The sequence below is a fragment of the Filicampus tigris genome, chromosome 13 (assembly GCF_054856515.1).
Source record: "Filicampus tigris isolate MCC_2025a chromosome 13, RoL_Ftig_1.0, whole genome shotgun sequence".
Lineage (NCBI taxonomy): Eukaryota > Metazoa > Chordata > Actinopteri > Syngnathiformes > Syngnathidae > Filicampus > Filicampus tigris.
Window position 1 is genome coordinate 14,643,821 of NC_141229.1, and position 21,197 is coordinate 14,665,017.

The 21,197-nt window shown below is 40.3% G+C and overlaps 1 protein-coding gene across 1 annotated transcript in view; it reads right to left on the bottom strand.

Moving 5' to 3' along the window:
* Nucleotides 1-3,151: 3,151 nt before the first annotated feature.
* LOC147137711 (uncharacterized) overlaps nt 3,152-21,197 on the bottom strand; it is a 43,811-nt gene continuing 25,765 nt past the window's right edge. The window contains exons 5-23 of the mRNA XM_086049794.1: nt 17,119-20,690; nt 16,813-16,851; nt 16,586-16,704; nt 14,578-14,755; nt 13,529-13,668; nt 13,088-13,214; nt 12,971-13,006; nt 12,022-12,182; nt 11,784-11,910; nt 11,555-11,700; nt 10,292-10,418; nt 10,171-10,197; nt 7,765-7,877; nt 7,386-7,518; nt 7,119-7,258; nt 6,176-6,299; nt 5,891-6,049; nt 4,000-4,162; nt 3,152-3,759 (exon numbers count right to left, since the gene is read on the bottom strand). Of these exons, the coding sequence (XP_085905920.1) occupies nt 3,671-3,759; nt 4,000-4,162; nt 5,891-6,049; nt 6,176-6,299; nt 7,119-7,258; nt 7,386-7,518; nt 7,765-7,877; nt 10,171-10,197; nt 10,292-10,418; nt 11,555-11,700; nt 11,784-11,910; nt 12,022-12,182; nt 12,971-13,006; nt 13,088-13,214; nt 13,529-13,668; nt 14,578-14,755; nt 16,586-16,704; nt 16,813-16,851; nt 17,119-20,690 (5,720 nt within the window). The 3' untranslated portion in view covers nt 3,152-3,670. The remainder of the gene's footprint in view (nt 3,760-3,999; nt 4,163-5,890; nt 6,050-6,175; nt 6,300-7,118; nt 7,259-7,385; nt 7,519-7,764; nt 7,878-10,170; nt 10,198-10,291; nt 10,419-11,554; nt 11,701-11,783; nt 11,911-12,021; nt 12,183-12,970; nt 13,007-13,087; nt 13,215-13,528; nt 13,669-14,577; nt 14,756-16,585; nt 16,705-16,812; nt 16,852-17,118; nt 20,691-21,197) is intronic.

Genomic DNA, 21,197 nt, shown 5'->3' on the forward strand with positions numbered 1-21,197 from the left:
CAAAGTGAAGTCAGAGGATGCTGTCAACAGTCGACGAGGGCAGCCGACCCTGCATTTTAGTGAAAAAGGCGGAGGAGGAATACGAGGAAAAGAAGCAGCAGCAGCTTACACTCAACATTAGGTGGACATACACAACCCAATGACATCCAGCACAAGGGTTATATCAAAAAGTCTGTAAATACAAAAAATAATGCTGTCATGGTTTTTATTATTGTAGTTGTAGTTTACAGTGGTGTAGAAATACACTACATCGTACTGAAACACTAACATTGTAAAAGCAGAATTGCTGATCTTTTATTTGATATATGTCAAATGAATGTGGTGTATATGGGTGTTGAGCCTACTATTACATAAAACAATTGGGCTTGTTCGGTTCGAGCTCACTGGGCAGGATGAATGGAGCAGTGATGATGGATTAGCATGGTCTCTACTACCACTCTGTGGTAAGATTATGTCACTGCAGCTACATTACAACTCCATGCATGCTTCCTTTGTGTGGGCTGATTTTACATACAATACAATTTCAGAAATTACATACAAATAAACTACAACTGTACAACAAATATCCCTTCCTTGTCACAAGAGATTTACAATTTGCACTGCAATTGGCTGGCGACCAGTTCAGCGTGTACCCCACCTACCTCAAGACAGCTGAGATGGCTCTTCGCGAGGATCAGCGGTTAGTAAAATGAATAATGTATATTTTATTTATTCCCCCACGGTACAATACACTTTCCCATAAAGTAAAGTAGTCAATGTTCAGCTTGTATGTCAGTGTAATTTACTTTCCCACAACAAAAAGAATCTCTAGGAAATGACCAAACCAACAGCTGAGAAAAGGGAAAAGGCGTTAGCCCAAGATCCATTGTGTGACAGACTTGATATGTTCAAATTGTAATTGTGTGCAGTATCGCAAGTGTCTCCCTAGGGGACAAAAGTATCCTTTTGTAATTTTGTGCTCTGGTCAGTTGGGCTGAATGTTCGTATTCACTTTCGGAGGGGCCGGAGACAAGCAGAGACCTCAGTGATCTGTGTGGTATAGTAGGCTGTGTCAATATGGATTTCATTTGGGCCCTTGTGTGTTTGGGAGTTTGTTCTGCTGCAACCGGCTCCACTTGCGCGTAAGTAACATGAAAAGTGAACGATGCTCAATCCATGGTGTGCCATTGAAAAATAAAACGTTGTTTATTTTTGGGCTCCAGTGATCTTGTGCTGTTTGTACCAGGACATTATTTGTGCTGACAGGACCTTAGGTCCTGCCTGCTGGGACGCCCTCACTGTTGGCTGTAACTGTCTTTTCCCAGATCCGTTGTCAGGATCAAGGCTTAAGTTTCACATCATAGCACTAAAGTCACCCAAACAAAGGATTTCCAAGGAGGTCACCCACACAACACATATGAAATATGCAGGTTGTTAAAAACATTTTAGTTTTAACATTTTGTTCATTCATGTTAATTATGTGTAAAATCCTTTATGTTAATTAAAACCTTTAACTGTGAGATTTTGGGACTTAACTATGTTATGGTGGGCCTGTGGATTAGTGCAGTACGATGCGTATATATAATACATATATATTACTATTTTTATATTCAAATTATAATCGTTTTATTTAATTATAATATATTATACACATCCAGAACATGAATGGCAGACATTTAACAGAACTAAGTGCAATTTATTCTGTGATTTATTTTTACATATTTCAGAACACTTTTTCTGTGAAAGTGAATTCATTTGTTCCAGGTTCAAACTGACACCATCTTTGAAAGGATGTAATTTTGAGAATTTTCCCTGAAGATTTTGGCTGAGCTCAGAATTGTTATCAAGAAAAGTTGCTATTGGCTGTCCTAAAATTCCAGATTTAAGTTGTCAACGCTGGGGGTGGGGGAAAAGAAAAAGTCTCTATATTTGTCGCCAGTTTTGGAAGTATTTGCTTTTTTGAAAAATGGTGGTTGACAAAGTTGACAAGACATTGGAACTGTACTCTAATGCACTCTGATGCATTCAATTGCATCCAAAGAAAATGTTTGATATATTTTTTTGACATACCAGCAGCAAGAGGGAGGTAGAGAGATATGTTGTACAGAAGAAGTCCGTTCCTCAAGAACCTTTATCCGGCCTGTTTTAGATGTTTCTCTCTTCCAGCACACCTGATTCAAATGATCAGCTCATCAGCAAACTCTGAGAAGCCAGATAAACGAGGAGGGAGACATCTAAAACAGGCTGTATAGGGGCTCTTGGGCACCCCCTGTTGTACAGTATTTTGATGCATGCCATTTACTGTATATTTGGGTGTGATTTCTTTAACTTGACATGTTCCTTTTCTGATCAATGCTGACAAGGATATACAACTAAATAAATACACGTAAAGGAAGAGGATTTGCCATATTTCAGGTGCAATCATGTATTGTTTATCGTTGTCCTCTCATGTCTGCTTGCAATAATTAGTTTATAATTACAGCACTGTTCACAATTTGCAGCTTTAAATGAATCCTGCCATGTCCCCCCCAAAAGGTTCCCCTCTTATTGTGGAAATGTTTCCAACATATTGAACTCCACATCAATTATGGTTTAATTGGCAGAGTATGACCAGAATCAACTGAAAACAGCAGCTGTGCATGAGACAATGTCTTACATTGTTAATGCCAAAACAAAAAAACAGCTAAATGCAAATGTAGCATGATGGCCTCCTGCCGGTTAACATCTGGAACACATAGTGTGCAGTTTAGAGTTTTGTTTGCATATGTGTCTCCACATGATTCCACTCAAAAGACTTTGTTGAAAGGTTCATCTTTTCATCCTGTCCAATTTAGAAGCAATACCCCTCCCTCCATCTCAGAGCTCTTCCACTGTCCGTAATTCATTATGCTGGATTTCACATCCGTGATTGCAATGCGGCGACTTTTCCTAAATGTTAAATACCCGTCGTTTTTGTGGTGCATCTGTGTCCTGTATAATCGTTGGCACCGGTGTCATAAAACAAAAGCGTTTTATCATAAAATGTAATAAATCATGTCTTAAATGTTGCGTAAATCCTTTCAGAAAGTCTTTTTACAGAACCACTTTTTGCATGCCAGAGACCAGGAGGCTTTTGAATTAAATGTGGATGTGATGGACGAGGGAGACCACAATCACTTGTTATCTGTGTGTGTCAGGTAAGATGCTTTTTATTTGACATAATTTACCGTTTGCTAGGCAGCGCGGTTGTATGGTGGTTGGAACTGCAGCCTCGCAGTTGAGAGGTTCCAGGTTCAAAACTCCAGTGTGGCATTCACATGCTCTTCCTAGGCTTGCATGGTTTTTCTCTGACTACTCCAGCCTCCACCAAAAACATGCCTGTTACTAATCGTCACGTACCATCAAGCCGAGAGAATCGCAGCATTAAGCCGGTCCTGACATTTCAAAACAAGCAATGCGACATATAAAGAGCACGTGGCTATATAAATAAGAACATATTTCTCTTCGTGAAGAAGTACAAAAACAACATGATCAAAATAAAAGTGTTAAGTTAACAATTACTGTATAATCAGAACACGGTCACCCTCCTCTACAAGGGTCCAAATGCTACAAGAGTGCAGTGCTTTGTGCAAAGTCCCACTCAGGACTTGTCTGAGCGGTGTGCGCTCCACTTGCGGAGCCACGTCAGAGAGCCACAATATGGCTCGGCAAGTCACAAAATCTCCAGTGTCCATCTTTGGTTTGGTTTTCCCTCCTCGAACGTGTTGAGGATCACCTGGTTCTTGTCGTACTGGTGACCTCCTGTGATACAGAGCGGAATGTTAACTTATGCCGTGGAAGTGTGCCGGTAAATAATATATTTCAAAGCTAACTTGTGTTTTTCTTTTAAAACGTGTCTGACTGTTAAGAATATTAAAATGTTACTTAAAACATTGCCTGCCTATTGTATTTACAATCATAAGAATTTTTCAGTTCAGAGACTGACTAATAATGTTCACTGTAGTTGACTAACACGATACAACGTAGACAAGGGAATCTGACCTTTGACTTCAAGGACCAGGCCAGGTTGGAAGTGGCAGCGCACCAGACCATCTGAGGTTATGTCCCACAGCTGGTTGTCTTTTCCTCCCTCGGGAGACACACAAAGCCGACAGCCCGCCATCACCAAGTTACCCGCCGTCTCCAGGCGACAGTCCTCGGCCAGCTGCAGGCAAACACAAGTTTGTTTTATGTGGTCTCACTTTTCAACACCACTGAGATCAACTACAGAAAATCATTAGTAAATATTGTCAACTGAAAATTCAACATTTGTCTGTTTATACACACACAAAGCAATCTGCTCAATGCGTACAAACTTCCAAGACATCCGGCTAGAAAAGCCAAAAATAGTGATTTCCTGCTAGCACAATGAAGCCAAACAAAGAGGGAAGAAGCTGGTTAAGTAGTTTATAAGTGATTAAATGTGGCTTTCGACAGCTGCTAGAAATGCATCAACTTTAACAATTCATTTTCAAATGATAATAAATAATTCATACGTACATACATACTAGGGGTGTAACGGTACACGTGGGTGTATTAATACGTTTCGGTATGGCATGTTCGGTTCGGTCCACTTATTAGCGCGAGCTTACGCACGGGCGCTACGGACTGTTGCACGCGGGAGAGGAGGGCGGCGGCACTAAAGAGGAGCCAGGACGCCAGAAGCTGTGATAAATCATAAATGCATGGATAAATGGCATTATAATGGAATACGCAAACAAGCCATAGCTCGAAGGTCCCCCGTACACTGCGGTCTGATGTTTGGCAACATTCTAGCTTTCCTGTTAAAATCGCCAATGGGGAAAGGTACGTGTATAAGTCCCAAAGTTGTGTGCCGACATTGCTACATGAGATTGGCTGCTATGTTGCAGGCAACACGTCTAACATAATAACGAATATCCGACTTTGAATGTTTCTTAGATGAGGAAGCAAGCAGTATTTTTAGCCACAAACAAAGACAAACTTAAAGAAACTTAAACCTGTGTAGTCTTTTTTTCTTCCAACTTTTTATATGTATTTTTCATATATGAACCACCAAAGGAGAGCACTTGTTACCTAGTGTTGAGTTTTGGGCTGATTTAAATGACAACAACTGGGACGCCACAACCAACACGTCAACTCGCTTCGAACCCAGCTTGAACGGCTTGTCGCTTTAGCGCAACATCATCTGCTGGCGCTTTTGCCAGATGAGCTAAGCAAAAGGACCACAGCTCCCAGACGACCTTCCTTCTTGCGGCTAACGGCCATGCTGTAATACCGAAATAAATGCATTTAAAATCTATGGTAAAGGCTCATCTATTAACTCAATTAACAAAGCAGAAAACAAAGGACATTTTCGCCATAATTATACAGTTTGTTTTTGTCAGTTTTGTATACGTAAAATGCAGTTTCAGTTCATTTTTTTTTTCAATATTAGTTATTTGTTAGTTTTCGTTAATAAGCTTGATGCCAAACTGTAGTGTGTGCTTGCATTCCTTGTCCAGAAAAAAAGGTTTTAGGGGTTCTTCACTGTTATGACTGATTCATTATTATATTAATTATAACTGATTAATTTTGGACTTCTCATAGATTCCCAGTGAGATGTGTCAGACATGGGTAGAAAAAGGTGAATTCATTTTGAAATTCCTCATTCCTGTTCAAAATGGTAAAAAAGTTGGGTCTCAGTGAAAAGTACTTTCTGATGTGAATGGCCTCTTGTCATGACGACAGGTAGTCTAATATAAAGCATTTCCTTTGCTGCACATTCTTTGCTCATGCAAATATCCAAGTGACATATCCAATGTATCTAACTGAGCGCTTGAGTATGACATTGAAAAATATGTATGCACTTCATTTAAGCACACCGAGTACTGTATATGGATAAGAAGGTCGGCAACACCTTAAGCATGCTTACCTTGCAGGCCAGCTGACCGTCTCGATACAGCCAGAGTTGCTCAATGCCGCCTGTGTCTTCCACAGCATGCACCCTCATCAGCTGGATGTCTTCCAGCGCCCCCGTCAATGACATCAGACATCCCGTCTCCTTGTTCCGCAAACGGACGCCAATCCGTTTCTGTTGGTGAGACACATCAACGACACTTAGTTTACTGAAAAAAATCGCCCCTCACCCAGCATCAGAATGAGCAAGACAGATGATGCAACTTGACACTGTTTTGTTGAAGTGAAGCTTCCTCAATACCTGCCGCAATGGCCGCAGCGATCCGATTCCCTTCCATCCGCTGAACTTGCACCAGTCGACGACTTGACCCGGTTGGAGCAGGATCTGCCGACCGCGGTAGTTGCTGCCTTCATACAACACCCAACTAGAAGGGGCCGGTTCGAATACAACAATGTGAGAAAAATGAATGTCAAGTGAAAAAGTCTTTATATAGCAAAGCTCCCCGTTTGAAGCTCCTCACATCTTTGGCACAATTACTGCTCCTAATAAGATACTACGCTGTTAAACCTCAGTTAACACCATGTGAAGGAATTTCTTAGACATCTGTTGCAACTTTTGCAGGATTGGAACGATTGGAAGTGCATTGCCTGGTGCTCTTTTTAGAGTTTAGTAACTTTGACGTTGCTTAAAGTGCTTGCGTAGATTCTTTTTCTAAAAGAATGTTAGTTTATGTTGACATTTGAGGCTATTTATAATCATAAAATCCTACTAAGCAAGACGATTGAAAACTTTATTTAAGACATTTTAATGTCAAGAAGGCCTTATTTTTGATTTAGATTCATGCATTCAGTGCCTTTAATCATTTTCAAATTTCCAAGGTAATCCTGCAAAAAAAGTACAATCATAATTACTTAGATTACTTTAGTGTTAACAGTATGGTTCATTTATGTCAAATGCTAATAGTTTTACACAGCCATTACAATTTGGGGTAATCTTTTAATTGCACACAAATGCTTAGTCTGAACCTGTTCTGGATGTAGCATGATTCAACATGACAGCTTCTAATCACGCATAGAGAGCGCATTTCATTCAAAAGTTCTCTATCTTATGTCGGATCGTCACAAGAAATTATTTATCAACACCATCGGAAGAATACCAAGCCAGAGAAGCCAGTGGCCACCCAAAAACTTGTTCTTGTATTGTAAACATTCACAACCTTCTTAGTAGGTAGGTAGGTACGTACTTTCCTCCCTCCACCACTAGAGAGCGTATGTGAGCAGATAAGCCTCCTTGGTGTAGGTTCACAGTCCCACCAGTCAGCACCACCCTGCGACCTGTGCAACCCACCTTGCTGAAAAGCATGAGGGAGGGTAGAGACAACTCCTACGCAAGAAAGCAGAGAGCTTTATTACTCAGGTGCAATATGACACTAATTCAATGCGCAAACATACACTCACACACACGTGCTCACAAACAAACAAACAAACAAACAAACAAACAAAGCCCTTACATGGCCGACGGTTTGCATAGAACGGATCCTCACGTCCGAGGACAGGAAGCCCATAATTTCAGTGTCGGGATAGTCTCCCTCCTCCAGTAAGTACATGTTGTCAGCAAAGTTGCCGCCTTCATATGCGATCCAGCTGCGCATTAAATAAAGACACACTCAAATGATGGTGTACTGTACCATATGAAAGGGATGTTTGCCTTTCCACTATGTTGACATTTTTTACGCTAGGGTTGCCTCAAATGTAGTTGTCACGTTGTGTTTATGTACTTATTAATGACCCATACAGCATTTCAGTGTTAAAGTACCTCCATATCCTTGAATATGTGTAAACATCATTTTGCTGTGCTATTGAATATCAGTTCAGTAGTGGCTCCTGTACCTGCCAGCTAGCACCTTACAGGACCTCGGCACAAAGTCCTCATCCAAAGCTGCTGCGCTGTCCTCCAGAACCACCAGTTCACCCTTAAAGTTGGGCTCAGAGAACAGCTTAATCTGGATAGCAACACAGTTCACACTCATGGGCTTAGGAAACACACACATACACAAGCGCTGTAACCTTTACCTACATTTTACATCCAAAAGTGTTGGATGCGATGGAGATGACACATAATGGTGTGGATAGCAAGTCTGCCTCACAGTCAAGGCTTTTGGGTTTGAAACCGAGAATCTGAGAACACGCAAAAAGCCAATTGAACACTCTAAATTGCAAATATGTAAGAATGGTTGTTCGTTTTGACACTGGACATAAAAAGCCATAAGACCACATAACAGGTCCGGCAATTAACTATAATGTAAAAAGTGTATTTATCCCAAGTGGCTATTGAGGCAAATTACACTTTAAAAAGACCCAAGTGACAATTGGTCATTTTATCCATTGGGGTCTTGGTCCAGATGAATAGCATTTCTTCATCTCAGCATGACATTTTGGATGACTTGCTTTCCACATGGAATCTGTTCTGTTGCAGCCTGACTGCGGTCCGATACACAATGAGATACAGAGATTGTGAGCTATGCCCTCTTGACTTGCGACCTGAAATCACAAGCGTTCTTCTGAATGAATGGCTACAAATTCCCACAGACCCACTCCAACATTTTGTACAGTACCTTTCCTCATGTACTATACAGCAGGTGTGTCAAAGTCAAATGGACGGAGGGCCAAATAAAAAAAATTGCGACAAGCCGAGTGCCGGACTGATGAGAATGTTCATTGAAATTTTTTAAAATGTCCAGATTGGATCGGGTCCTTCGCGCCTGCTGCTGATGTCACGCTTTATATATCTGTAATATATTTCTTTGCGTCTATGTTTGTCACCCCCCCTGGCTGTTGTGTTTTTATCTACGGAGTTAGTAAATAAAAAAGAAAATAAAATACATTACTGTTACTTTTGCGAGGCAGCTCGTACGTCACTTCTGTTTGCGTTTCTCCTGCTAAACTGGAAACAATTTTGTGGTTGACTCGGGCTGCAAGATTGTATGAACTGTACATAATGTGAAGTAAAACGGAGAGGATCATATGATTGGTATGATGTCTCCAGCTGACCCTAGTTTAGTGGCAAAGTATGAATGTGGGTGATTCTGTCAGAAAACAGGCCCGTATTCCACTTGACACGTCTATTTATTGTGGTCTGCAACAACACAGACAAAGAATAACCTAGCAACATCATCCAATGCATATCCATTTGTTAACAATATGCCTAAACATTACAATTCACTGTATTAAGAAATTAATCAGCCAAACAATACATACAATACACATTCACACGTTTCATCACTAGAATAGTTAGCATATGAGCCAAAATAACTAACTAGTGTTCACCACCGTGACATCACTCACGAGAACATATCTAGGCTATTATGTACAGCAGTTACCTGACACGAACTTAAATGATTAACCTCAACTTTTAACATTTACACACAACAAACGTGGTGAAACACGGGCAATCTGCAACTACTGAGTTTGCTGGCACGAACAAACTACAAGCTGTGTCGAAGAAGGAAAGAGAACAAAAAAGTCACTCACTATCAACACTTAGCGCTCGAATAGCGTTCAATGCCTGCTCAGTGTGGGACATCTCAGTACTACGTCGAAACTCAATGAATTTATCAAATGTCAACAATTACTAATAATAAAACAATGTGAGATTTCTAACATTAAGTATTTCTAATAAAGTGTGCTTTACTCCAAATAACTTTTCACCACAATCCGATTCTGAAAGCCACGAAAAGTGACGTGAAGTCTTCAGTCAGCATGTAGAACTGCCATGGGGTGGCAAACATTGATGAAACATTGAAATATATTACAGAAATAGTGTAACGAATTGGGTTGTCTGTGTTGTGGTCGAATTTGTGTCTTGCCAAGTTGTTTTGTTTCTGAGGTTAATGAACCCATCGCGCGGCTCGCTGAATGGGGGGGATGCGAGCGAGAGGAGAGGAGGATGAAGAGGAGAGCCGTTGCACTTTTTTGACCAAACGGTTGTCGTACTGTATTGGCGTCGGCTGCGGCCCTTATTAGCCGGTTGGACTAATAAAAACATGATAATTAAAGTACGTCTGACGGCGTGTTCTTTGAAGTCGCTACAATATATGACTATATTTTAAAGCGTGACGTCTTCAGCAGGCGCGAAGGACCCGATCAGATCTGCTACCCACACCGGCTTGCTGCGGGCCGGATCTAATAATAAAGAAATATCATCCCAGGGGCCATAGGAAACCTTCCACATCCGGCCCGCGGGCCTTGACTTTGACATGTGTGCTACACAGGATGAGAAATGGTTACGCTACATACCTTGAACTGAGACTCCAACAATGTTTCCTGTGAAATAAGAAGTGAGGGAATTTGAGGGTTCTGACCAACTAAAGTAACTTACAGGGAATTTAAAGCTTTTTTGTTTTGGTTTTATTCTTACATTGAAGACTGGCTGGATGGATGATATCTTGAAATTGTGGGCACCCCAGTCTTCTGGACATGAATACAGGCCTTTCTCCAGGATGTAGAGTTCGCCGCTGAATGTATGATTCTCAAATGCCACCCAGCTGTCACCAAGAGAAGAAAAATAAAACAATGGAATGAAAGTCATGTTCCAAGATCAGTCATGCTGATCCTAATAAAATGCTGCTGATGTGACAAAAGTTGAGAAGAAGTCCATTTCCATTCAGCTTCATTGACCAAGGTTCACGGGTACTAAACAGTGACCACCGACAACTCCTCAGGGATGGGTTAAACCCACACAACAAATTTTGTTGTACATTCTGCATTTGACTAATAAAGCACCTTTATTATTACTACCTTTTACTTTATATATTCTGATGAGACTGGACACACTTTGAAATTAATATGGTTTGTGATGAAACACAAAACAGAATATTTGACAGAATACTTAAAATTCACTTCAAAGAACATCTAAACTGCCTAAAATATCTATTGCTCCATTCCAGGGCTCACCAACCTTTTTGAAACTGACAGGTACTTCTTGGCTATGGATTACGTAGTGCAACGTTGAATACACACTTCTCAAATAACACAATTGCTCAAACTAATTTGAATAATTTTATTATTGCATGTTATTAATAATACCTAATGATGTTCATTTATGTGAAGGCACTGATCATGTGAATGATTTCTCACAATAATTAGGAAACAGATAAATATAGTCGGAATAATCAATATGTAACACTTTATTCCCCCCAATAAATCTCTGCCAGTGTTTCTATTTATTATCTTTATTACTTTGCCCTCAATGCAAACATCTAAGCAAATGAGAACTATTGGAATCTACAAGAGACAATGACATGTGGAGATCAGTTGCGCTAGCTTAGTCCGAACTATATCCTCAGGGGCTGTTTGAAAGCACCAACAAGGTGTGTCAAGTGTTTGAACAGTGACAGAACTCTTAGTCATATTTGTAAGAAGAGTGGCACACACCTAAAACTGCAAGTGTTTGCTTGAGAAAGCAGAACATTTCATGTTAGCCCTTGTCTTTCCTCTTTCTCTGTCCTCTGAAAGTCAACTCGAGTTATTTCAAGCCCTTTCTCTCTGGATGGAGCCTCAGTCAGTACAATGGAAGTAAGGGGGAATCTGAAGCATGTATGTTTACAGTGCACATCTCAAAGCATAAAAAGCAACATTTTTTTGTCCTCCTAAATAAAATAACAGGGAGCATTTGACTTACACCCCACTCAGGACGTTGATGGATTGGGTTTTTAAGCCATGGCCGATGTTCTCCACGTTGACAACGGGGCCCATTAGATCCACACAGAGCCCCCGCTCGTCAAAGTTGGGCTCACTGAACAATTTAATGTGCGGGGACAAGAAATCCTAAGGGAGTTAACATGAAAATAATTGTAAATTACTGTGCATAGCATTGGATAAAAGGTGCTCGGGAATAAAATGAAGCTTACCGTCCTAATGGGCCGAAGAGAGAGTAGACCATCCTCAGAACCCCCCCAATCGCTGCAATGAGAATACTCCCCTTCCTCCAGGATGTACTGCTGACCCTCAAAGTCTTCCTGTTGATAGCCAACCCAGCTACCAGACAAAAACACAGAGAAGGTATTTTAGACATTTCTATTGTAACTCATATTCATCAGGAATATAAACATATCCTACCCACTTGCAACTATGAACTCAGATACTCACAGACCACCAAGTATCTTGAGGGACCCCACTGTAGAGATTGGATTCTTTGTTCCACCTGGGCTGCCTTGTTCTGCTTCTCCCTCTTCCTCTCTCAAGTTGTACAAGTCACCATCCACCTCGAAACACGCACCCTCAAAATTGACCTTCTCGAACACTAGTGCCTGAAAAAGACAAAAAGGGAAGGAATCGATTAACAGGTGGCTTTGCGGGCCTGGGCCTTTTAGTTGACACAACTTCATACTTCGTGCGGTTTTGTTTCCCGGACTTTGAATGAGTGACAGTGGAGTGCAACTGTGCGGAATTTCCACCACAGGCAGCACCTTTTCAAGCTAATGAAAATCATTTTTTTCCTGTATTGTATTCTGCAGGAATAACAGTGGAAATTGCTATTGGACAAATCCAGTTGCAACTGAAAATAGAATTTGGATCACTCAATTCACAATTCAACAAAGACTAAACAGCAAGAACATTCATATTGTGGTGAAAGTCACTCCCTTCCATTTGGCATTTACACTCCTTTATGAAATATTTCAATTTCCAGAGTCATGCATTCTTTAACATGTAGTAAACGTGCATGGACAAGCAGTCAAGTTCAGCACAAATAGTAATAATTCATAGAATGTTGAGAATTTTAAAACTTGAATGGTTTCAGTCATATTTTTAAGCCTTTCTCAAGTGCAGCAATTATGGCGCCTCTGAAAAAAAGTGATATTATGCAAAATTCTAACTTACCAGTTTCCATGGTTTATTTGAATTACAGCAATGTTTCATTTACTGGTACATTAACTTAGGGCAGGTTCTTTATCTTAACTAAAACACAATTGTCTCTTTGCTACAGCGGTGTTATCTTATATTTACAACTGCTCCAGATTCCATGACTGTGCATGTTACAATCAATATATTCCATATGACCCACAATAAATGTAATGTAAGAGACTATAACACAAACCTTGACTTCTTTAGGATGTTCCACCTTTATTGCTCCCTGTAAAACAGACAGAGACCATCAGAATTAGTCAATATACAAAATGATACAAATGTGATACCATGCATAGTGTATATTTACAATTCGAAGGGGCCTGAGAGAGCCAACAAAGGGCTGAGGGAATCCCCAGGTCTCTGAACAAGGAAACTCGCCCACTTCCAGCACTCCTACGAACCCTCCAAAGCCAGGATCGCTGTACACAAGCCAGCTAAAAATGCAGACAGGTGGAGAGAAAGTAGACGGCTGTTTTACAAAGACAACACAGTAATTGTGAGGTAGTAACAGGGACCTATTAATTATAATTATCATTTTGTCAGATGTTGCAATTAGATCACTAGGCAGTACTTTCAGGAAGCCAAAGTTAAACAGGAAAAATAATTACAAGTGAAAAGAAGGTATTTTGCAGAACAGTTCTGTCTTTTTCCAAACTGGAAAACGGGGTTTAATAATGCAAATTAAACCACATTAGATCTTCAATTAGGAAACAGTTGTGGTTACATCACACAAGTAGCCTCAACCTACACTCCAGAATGGACCTTGATGGAACCAGTGGACTGGGGGATCCCAAAGGAGGCGATTTCAACGGTGTCGTCACAGTAAGATGAGACCCTTCCCAAGCCATTAACTTCTGTAAACAGGTCAATTCTGGGTTGGGTATAGTCCTGCAACAGACAGAATAATAAAGATTTTTGATTAATAATGACAAAAGTAAACTTATTCAATAGAACCTCTCTGTTTGTCCGTCTGCCATGCTTGCTGTGGAACACTTCTAACAACGGAACTCCATCTCCCTAAATCCTTTTATGAATTTTGACATGTGTAAGAAGAATAATGTATTTTATTATTCATGTGTTGGATTCTTGTGGACAAGGCAATTTGACATGTTTTTTATGAGTTGAAGGGTGTAAACTGTAATTCAGGTAGTACATAAACTCTTAATTGCGCTTTCAACCTTGCATATTCACCTAGCTAGATTAACAAATACAAATAAATGCACTGTTCAATGTACTGCAAAATAAAATAAAAAAGCCCAGTGGGATGCATTGTGGTTGTCGACAAGCATGCATGTTTTTTGTTTTTTTTTAACATGAATGTTATACCGAACATATTTACATCTGACATTTGGAACACTTGTATTTAAAGTGAAGTATTTTCTTCAAGCTTTTTTAAAATGGTATTTCCATTGTTAAGAGAATGCAATGAATGAACTGTCATGACATCTGATTTGTGTCATCATAGTAATTAGAAGCTATTTTGTAGTGGTGTAGAAAACACTGCATTTTGCTAAGTGGTGCTAGTAGTATTTCGGTGACCTTATTTAGCTGCATGAGAGGGGCAAAATATTGGGAACACCCATCAGGGTGTTTAAATATAGAGCAACGAAATACTGCAAATCAGTAATACGTGGGATCATCAGTTAAAATGCAGAATTGTTGGTGTGCTTCTTGCAATGGTTGTCATCAGATAGTGAAGATGTAAGCAATGTTGTGGCCAGTGAGTTGAACTAAGCAGTTATACAAGTGTGAGATGAAGTGATACATTTAGAGCGACAGATCCAAGAAGAGACTTACGTTTACTGCCAGTCGAATAGAACCGATGGTCAAAGGTGTCAGTGGTACAGGCTGACCCTTCTCGTCCAGAGTTGTTGGTGCGCCATCGTCAGCCCACATGTTCACTATATGATCTGTATGACCTTCCTCAAGGGCAATGACACGACCCTGGAAGCCCTTGTGTTCATACAGGAGCCAACTAGTAAATAGGAAACATTAGATTATTAGATTAGAGAGACACTACAGAACTGTACAAACAATCTCAAATTCCAATGAAGTTGGGACATTGTGTAAAAAAATGAATAAAAACAGAACACATTTACAATCCTTTTCAACCTATATTCAATTGAATACCCTACAAACGGATGAATTTTATTGTTGTTTTTTTTCTTGTTTTTTGGGGGGCAAATATAGTCTCATTTTGAATTTGATGACTAAAACACATTCTACAAAAGCTGGGACGGGGCCAAAAAAAGACTGGGAAAGTTGAGGAATGCTCAAAAAACATCTGTTTGTAACATTCCACAGGTTAACAGGTTAAATGGAAACACGTGAGTGTCGTGATTGGGTAGAAAAGGCTCCATTGTTCACAAGCAAGTAGGGGGGTGCGGTTCAACACTTGTTAACAAATGCATGAGCAAATACTGTAGTTGAACAACGTTACTCAATGCACAACTGCAAGGAATTTAGGGATTTCGTAATCTAGGGTCCATAATTTCGTCAAATGAGTGAGAGAATTCGGAAAAATCCCTGCACAAAGCCAAAAACCAACACTGAATGCATGTGAGCTTTGATCCCTCAGGTTAGGTAATTTTCAGGAATAAGAATATAGTTGGACTCGGTCGAGTTGATAAAAATATTTTGCGAGTCCAATGGTCGAGTCCGAGACAAGTCCGTGTCAAATGCTAAGGAGTCCGAGTCAAGTCTGAGACAACAAAAAAACGTATTACAGCCATGTCGCTACATGCACAAACACTCGCAAGCATTCGGCACTCTGTGAGAGATGGGCTTAAAAAAACTACCATGCAAAGCAAAATCCATATAGCATCAACTCCCAGAAATGCAGCCGGCTTCTCTGGATCCGAGTTTATCTGAGATGGACTGACTCAAGAGTGGAAAAGTGTGCTGTGGTCTGGAAAATTCAGATTGTTATCAGCGCAAAGTTAAAAAAAACAGCACCTATGATGGTATGGGGGTGTGTTAGTGCCTATGGCATGAGTAACTTGAACATCTGTGAAGACACCATTAACGCTCAAAGGTACCGTACATATGGGTTTTGGAGCAATATATGTTGCCATCCAAGCAAAGTCTTTTCCAGGGACGTCCCTGCTTACTTATGCAGATAATGCCAAGCTACATTCTGCATGTGTGACGACAACGACAATGACAACGACGACGACGACAACAACAACAGCGGCGCTTTCAGGGTAAAATAGTACTAAACTGGCCTGCCAGCAGTCCAGACTTATTTCCCAATGAAAATGTTTGGTGCATTATGTATAGTGCAAAATACAACAACAGAGACTGGACAACTGAAGTTGCACATCAAGCAAGTATGGAAAAGAATTTCTTCTACCAAGTACAGAGCTTCAACAATTAGTGTCTTCAGTTCCACACTTATTGGGTGTTCTCAAAAGGAAAGGTGATGTAACACAGTGGTAAACATACCCCGTCCCAGTTTTTTTGAATGTGTTGTAGGCATCCAATTCAAAATGAGTTAATATTTGGCCCAAAAAGGTTTATCTGTTTGAACATGACTAAATAGCTTGTCTTTTTAGGGTATTAATTGAATATAAATTGAAAAGAATTTACAAAGCAATGTATTCCGTTTTTATTTACATTTTACACAACGTCCCAGCTTCACAGGAACTGTGGTTGTATTTGCTGCATAACCCAGTAGAAGCCCCAAGAGTAACTATGAGTAACACATACAATAATTAACGCAACAAAGTAAAAATAACTCACACCATAATCAACACTACTCACTTCATAAATCCATAAGGACTTTAGACCAGTAAAGCCTCCTTACCATCCTCTGATGACTCGCACCAGGATGACAGGAGAGAGTTTCATCTGTGTGGCATCCTCAACGTCATTACATAGCTCGTAGACTTCGCCACCAAAGTTGTCATGTTCGTGTATGAAAAGCTGGACCGGGACACAGAGGTGATGTTACAACCTGAGGTGGCAGCACTGCTTGAAATATGTATAAAGATAAATGTGAAAAAATTGTATTGAAGTAGCATTCACTAATACCTTTCCAGGTCTTTTGTGGAACCCTTTAAACACAGTTGTCTGCAAAGAAATGTCAAAATAGCAAATCTTACATGCTGGTTAACTCAAACACAATGTAAATGTGAATCATATTTCTTATGTAACCTTCTCCTCATGGTTTAACTTTGATATAAGAAAAAAGCATTCCCTGACACTGAAACACAACAGGTATAAAAAAAGCATCTACTGTGCTACAATATAAAAGTCTTGGATGCATCTTTCACTCTTGTTTGCACCATACTTAAGAAATTGTAGTCCAGAACCTCGTTGAAATAATAAAACGCCTACCTTAGAGTTTTTCTTTGGTGGATTCTTTGGGATGTATTTGGTGGGTGGAGGTAGCTCAGCATTATTGACTTTAGGCGTTAAAGCCTTGTCCATATTACAAAGTCCGTCTGGATTCTGCTCAGTTTTAGGTGCCTTTGTAGAGTCCTGGTCAGTCTCAGACTCTACTCTGTCCTCAAGATTTTCCCCACGTTTAGGCGGTTTGATTTGTGAAACCAAGGGTAGAGAAGAGGGGGAGGGGCTAATTGTTGATTCGCTGGTTGCATTTTTACAACCAGCCACAGGACAGCCTGTACCACTCCTTGTCACACCCTTCATATCTGATTTGTGTTCAGGAAAGGTTGCATCAACTGCTTCCTGCTTTCCAAGCGAGGGCACATTTTTCTGTTGTTTGGATGAAGTGTTATTTTGGTCAGCGGCTGCTTCCTCTTCGCGCCTCTTACTGGACCGAGGGGAACTCAGTAAGCTAGAGAGGATGGATATCCTTTCAAATCGGGATGATAGCTGCCCAGGCCCCTCTCCATTGTTCTGCTCAATCAGTGGCCCCTCTTTGACTTCAGTTTTTCCTTTTTCCTCATCAAGTAATTCCCTTTGGTCTTGATCTGTGGATGTGGAATTCACTGGCTCATTTTCCATGGTCCGCCCTCGCCGGTTAGCTGCTTTTTGTTTTAACATCATTGCTGGAGATGGATCCTTGAAACCTTTGCTTTTCTTTTTCAAGCCAAACTGGAATTCTTCAGGATCAAAAGTTTTCTCAAAATTATGCTCCCTAATGGCTGGCATAGCAAAAGGGGGAGATGGGGACTTTTTACATGGATGCTTCTTAAGAGGCAGTGAGAAGGGAATGCCGCCTGCTTTAATGCTCCTGATGAAATCCTCAAACTCGTCTGGCTCAAGAGATTCGTCTTCGCTGGCCGAGGCGTCTGCTTTCCGTTTGTTGTCCTTTTTCGGTTTTTGATGATGTTCCACGTCTAACCAGCTAGATGGCGACTCCTTCTTCAGCTGAAGACCTGCAGGTGGACTCAACGATATCACTGCAGTGGGAAGAGGGGAGACACCATTAAGTGGTGGTTTTATTGGCTGTTGGGAAGTATTCAGGTTTTTAGTTTCTTTAGTGGTTTGTAGTTCATGTATTGTCTTTTTCTTTTCTTTGGTCTCTTCGGCGTTCTGATCAGATAGGCTACTTAAACCACCAGCGGCCATGGGTTTTTGCTCTCTTTGCTTAATCAGACTGGGCTTTAACTTTTGCTCATCTGTTTGTTGAGATACTGTTTTAATAACTTCTTTTAAATTTGTATTTTCTTTCATATCAATCTTACCGGCATCTCTTTTAATTGTGGAGAAGCTGGCAGGCATTTCAGGATCTTTGGCCATGGTCTCTATAGTTTCTGCTGTTAACATTTTTGCTTGACTTTCTTGCTTAACTTTTGATAATTTGCAATCTGTGTACTGATGAGTGTTTTCACTCTGTTTCTTGATCTCCTCATGATCAGATCTGATGTTTACAGAGCACTCTTGCTTTTGGACGTGAACACTAGTTTCAGCACAGTCAATTACTTGCCCAACTTCAGCATTATTTGTGGCAGCTGGCACTTCTTCCAAACATTTTATTGGAGAATCATTTGTTCCTTTTTGAGAACTTATTGATATGTCAAAAAGTTGGCTTTCCAGTGCTTTTTCAGCATTTAATGTCTTTGCAGTATCATCAGTTTCATCATATCTGTCAACACTCTTAAGTTGTACTCCAACAGGTTCCTGGTTAATAACTTCAGAGTTGGAACTCTTGTGTGAACTTTCATTCCCTAAAATGTTTATTGATGACATATTTGTAAATTCAATTGACTCTATTTCAAGTTGAGTTCCACTTTTAACACGACTGTGTTCAACCTGAATTTCATTGCTACATTCCAGTTTCTTCACTGTTGATATAGTCATTGGTTGCTGAGGTTCCTTAGCTGCACTTGTTGTACATTCCTTGAAAGAATCCTTGATAGCCTCTTGGGAATCCAACATCTTGAGTGTACTTCCACAGACTGCAGTTATTTCTTCTGCCTCACTCTTTCCTGAGGTGTTTACTCTTTTTATTTCCTGTTCTGCAGCCAGCAGTAAATACTCATTTTCTGATGCTAGCTGGGTTGATTCATTTGGTTTGGTGATGTCTTTGTCTGTTTCGTTCCCTGCGCTTAATGGTTTGAGCTCCCTGATGCAGTCGTTGCCCATCACTGCTGTGTCATTCAGCTTTTCACTTGACTTTGATTCTTTTCCCTCTTTTTTAGACTCTTGTATTTGTGAAAGAGGTTCTTTGTCCAGCTCACTTCCAACATTCTTGGATGCTTCATAAACAGCTTCATTCTCTGTGTCCATTGACTCTGTTGGTTTCCTGCCAACCTCCTTTTTACTTTTCTCCACTCCTGTAGCATTTTGTATTGAATCGATGGCCAGTGCAGATGGCAACATATTTTCATGAATTGTATTTGTAATTTGTTCTTCAATTATTTCAAAATCCTTCACTTTATCAGCGGTGTTTAAAGAAATTGAAGATGTTGCTGAACTAACCCTTTTTAGCTCAGAATCACGGTCTTTTGAAACAGATTCAGTAGGAAGGGCATTTGCATTTTCTTTAACTGTTTCAATGGAAGCGCCTTCCTGGTGAGAGGGTATAATGTTGTCACATTGAAGGATGTCACCGCAGGCAGTGTTCTCAGAACGATCCATTGCATTATCATGATCTGCATTAACACCCTGCGCCATTACTACTGACTCTCTTCCTGAAATGACCTTTTCCAGTTTTGTGTCATTTGCGAGGTGGACTGTCTCTGAAAGCACCTTGTCCTTTGCATTGTCTTTTTGCAGTTCCAGTGCAGTGCTGTCACCTTGGAGATTAGATGCATTTTTTGTTGAAGCTTCCAATATCGGTTGTTGTAGGGCTTCATGCTCTTCTACCTGCCTATTAGTCTCAGAACTGGGTACCACCTTGTCTGGTGCTACCTCAGCTTTTACTGGTTTAACTTTGTCTTCAAGTTTTACTGTAACCACCGTTTCATTTTCTTTGATTGTTTGAGCCTTTGAAATGCGTCCTTTAGGACTATTACTGAGGGCCTCTTCAAGCCCCTGTGACACTCTTGTGTTCTCTTTGGTTTCACTGGCACAAGAATGATTTGTGAGTGTCACACTGTGTCCTTCTTCCTTGTGAGACACAGATTTAACATGAACTTTATCTACAGTGGTATTGTACTTAAAATGATCTGCCTCAACCACGTCTGTGGGTTTGACAGCTGTCTCTGTATTACTGTTTGGATGTAAACTGCCCTCTTTTGGTGTAGACATGTTTAACGAATCACCGCTTGAAGTATGTTGATTTTTACTTGATTTAATATTGGCGGAACTCCTCGGGCTTCTTGTTGGTATTTTGCTTGGAGATGGGGGACCAGAACTATTTATTGGAGTCTTCGGGTTTTGTTTGATAAACTTTGAGTCTTTTTTATCTTGGTTGGTAACAACTGGAGTGTCACTTTCCTCATGGCGTTGTCTTGTTTTAAAGACGTGACTCAATGGTTTTAGTGACAGGATGCCTCCTGTTGGGCACAAACACACAAAAACACACAGAAAGCATCAAATCACAGAGCATGACATGTCATATCCCTTCCCCAAATTTCAAGTAGGGATGTAATAAAGTCATGCAGTTCATAAATGTCTTTTCGGGAGTTGGCAAAAATAAAATAATTTGCAGTTTTGACTGCTAGTCACACATTTTTGTATTTCATGTTGGATATAACAAATAGAACCAGATTACACACATAAGCATGCATAGTGATGTCAGGGTGAAGGGTCACACAACCAGTTGTGCACCTCTTGATCTAGCAATTCTCCACATTGGGACTTGATTCCCATCGTGACCCTAAGGTTCCAAATACCAAATATTTATGGGGGAGCTACTGCCGCCCCGATATAACTGAAGACTGATGAAGCAGAAAAGCAAAGCGCGCTGGTTCTCTATTGAGGACCTAGCGATAAGATTTTTTTTTTCCCGTATGATTATTCTGTAGCAAATATGTATCATAAATATATAGTCTATATATAGT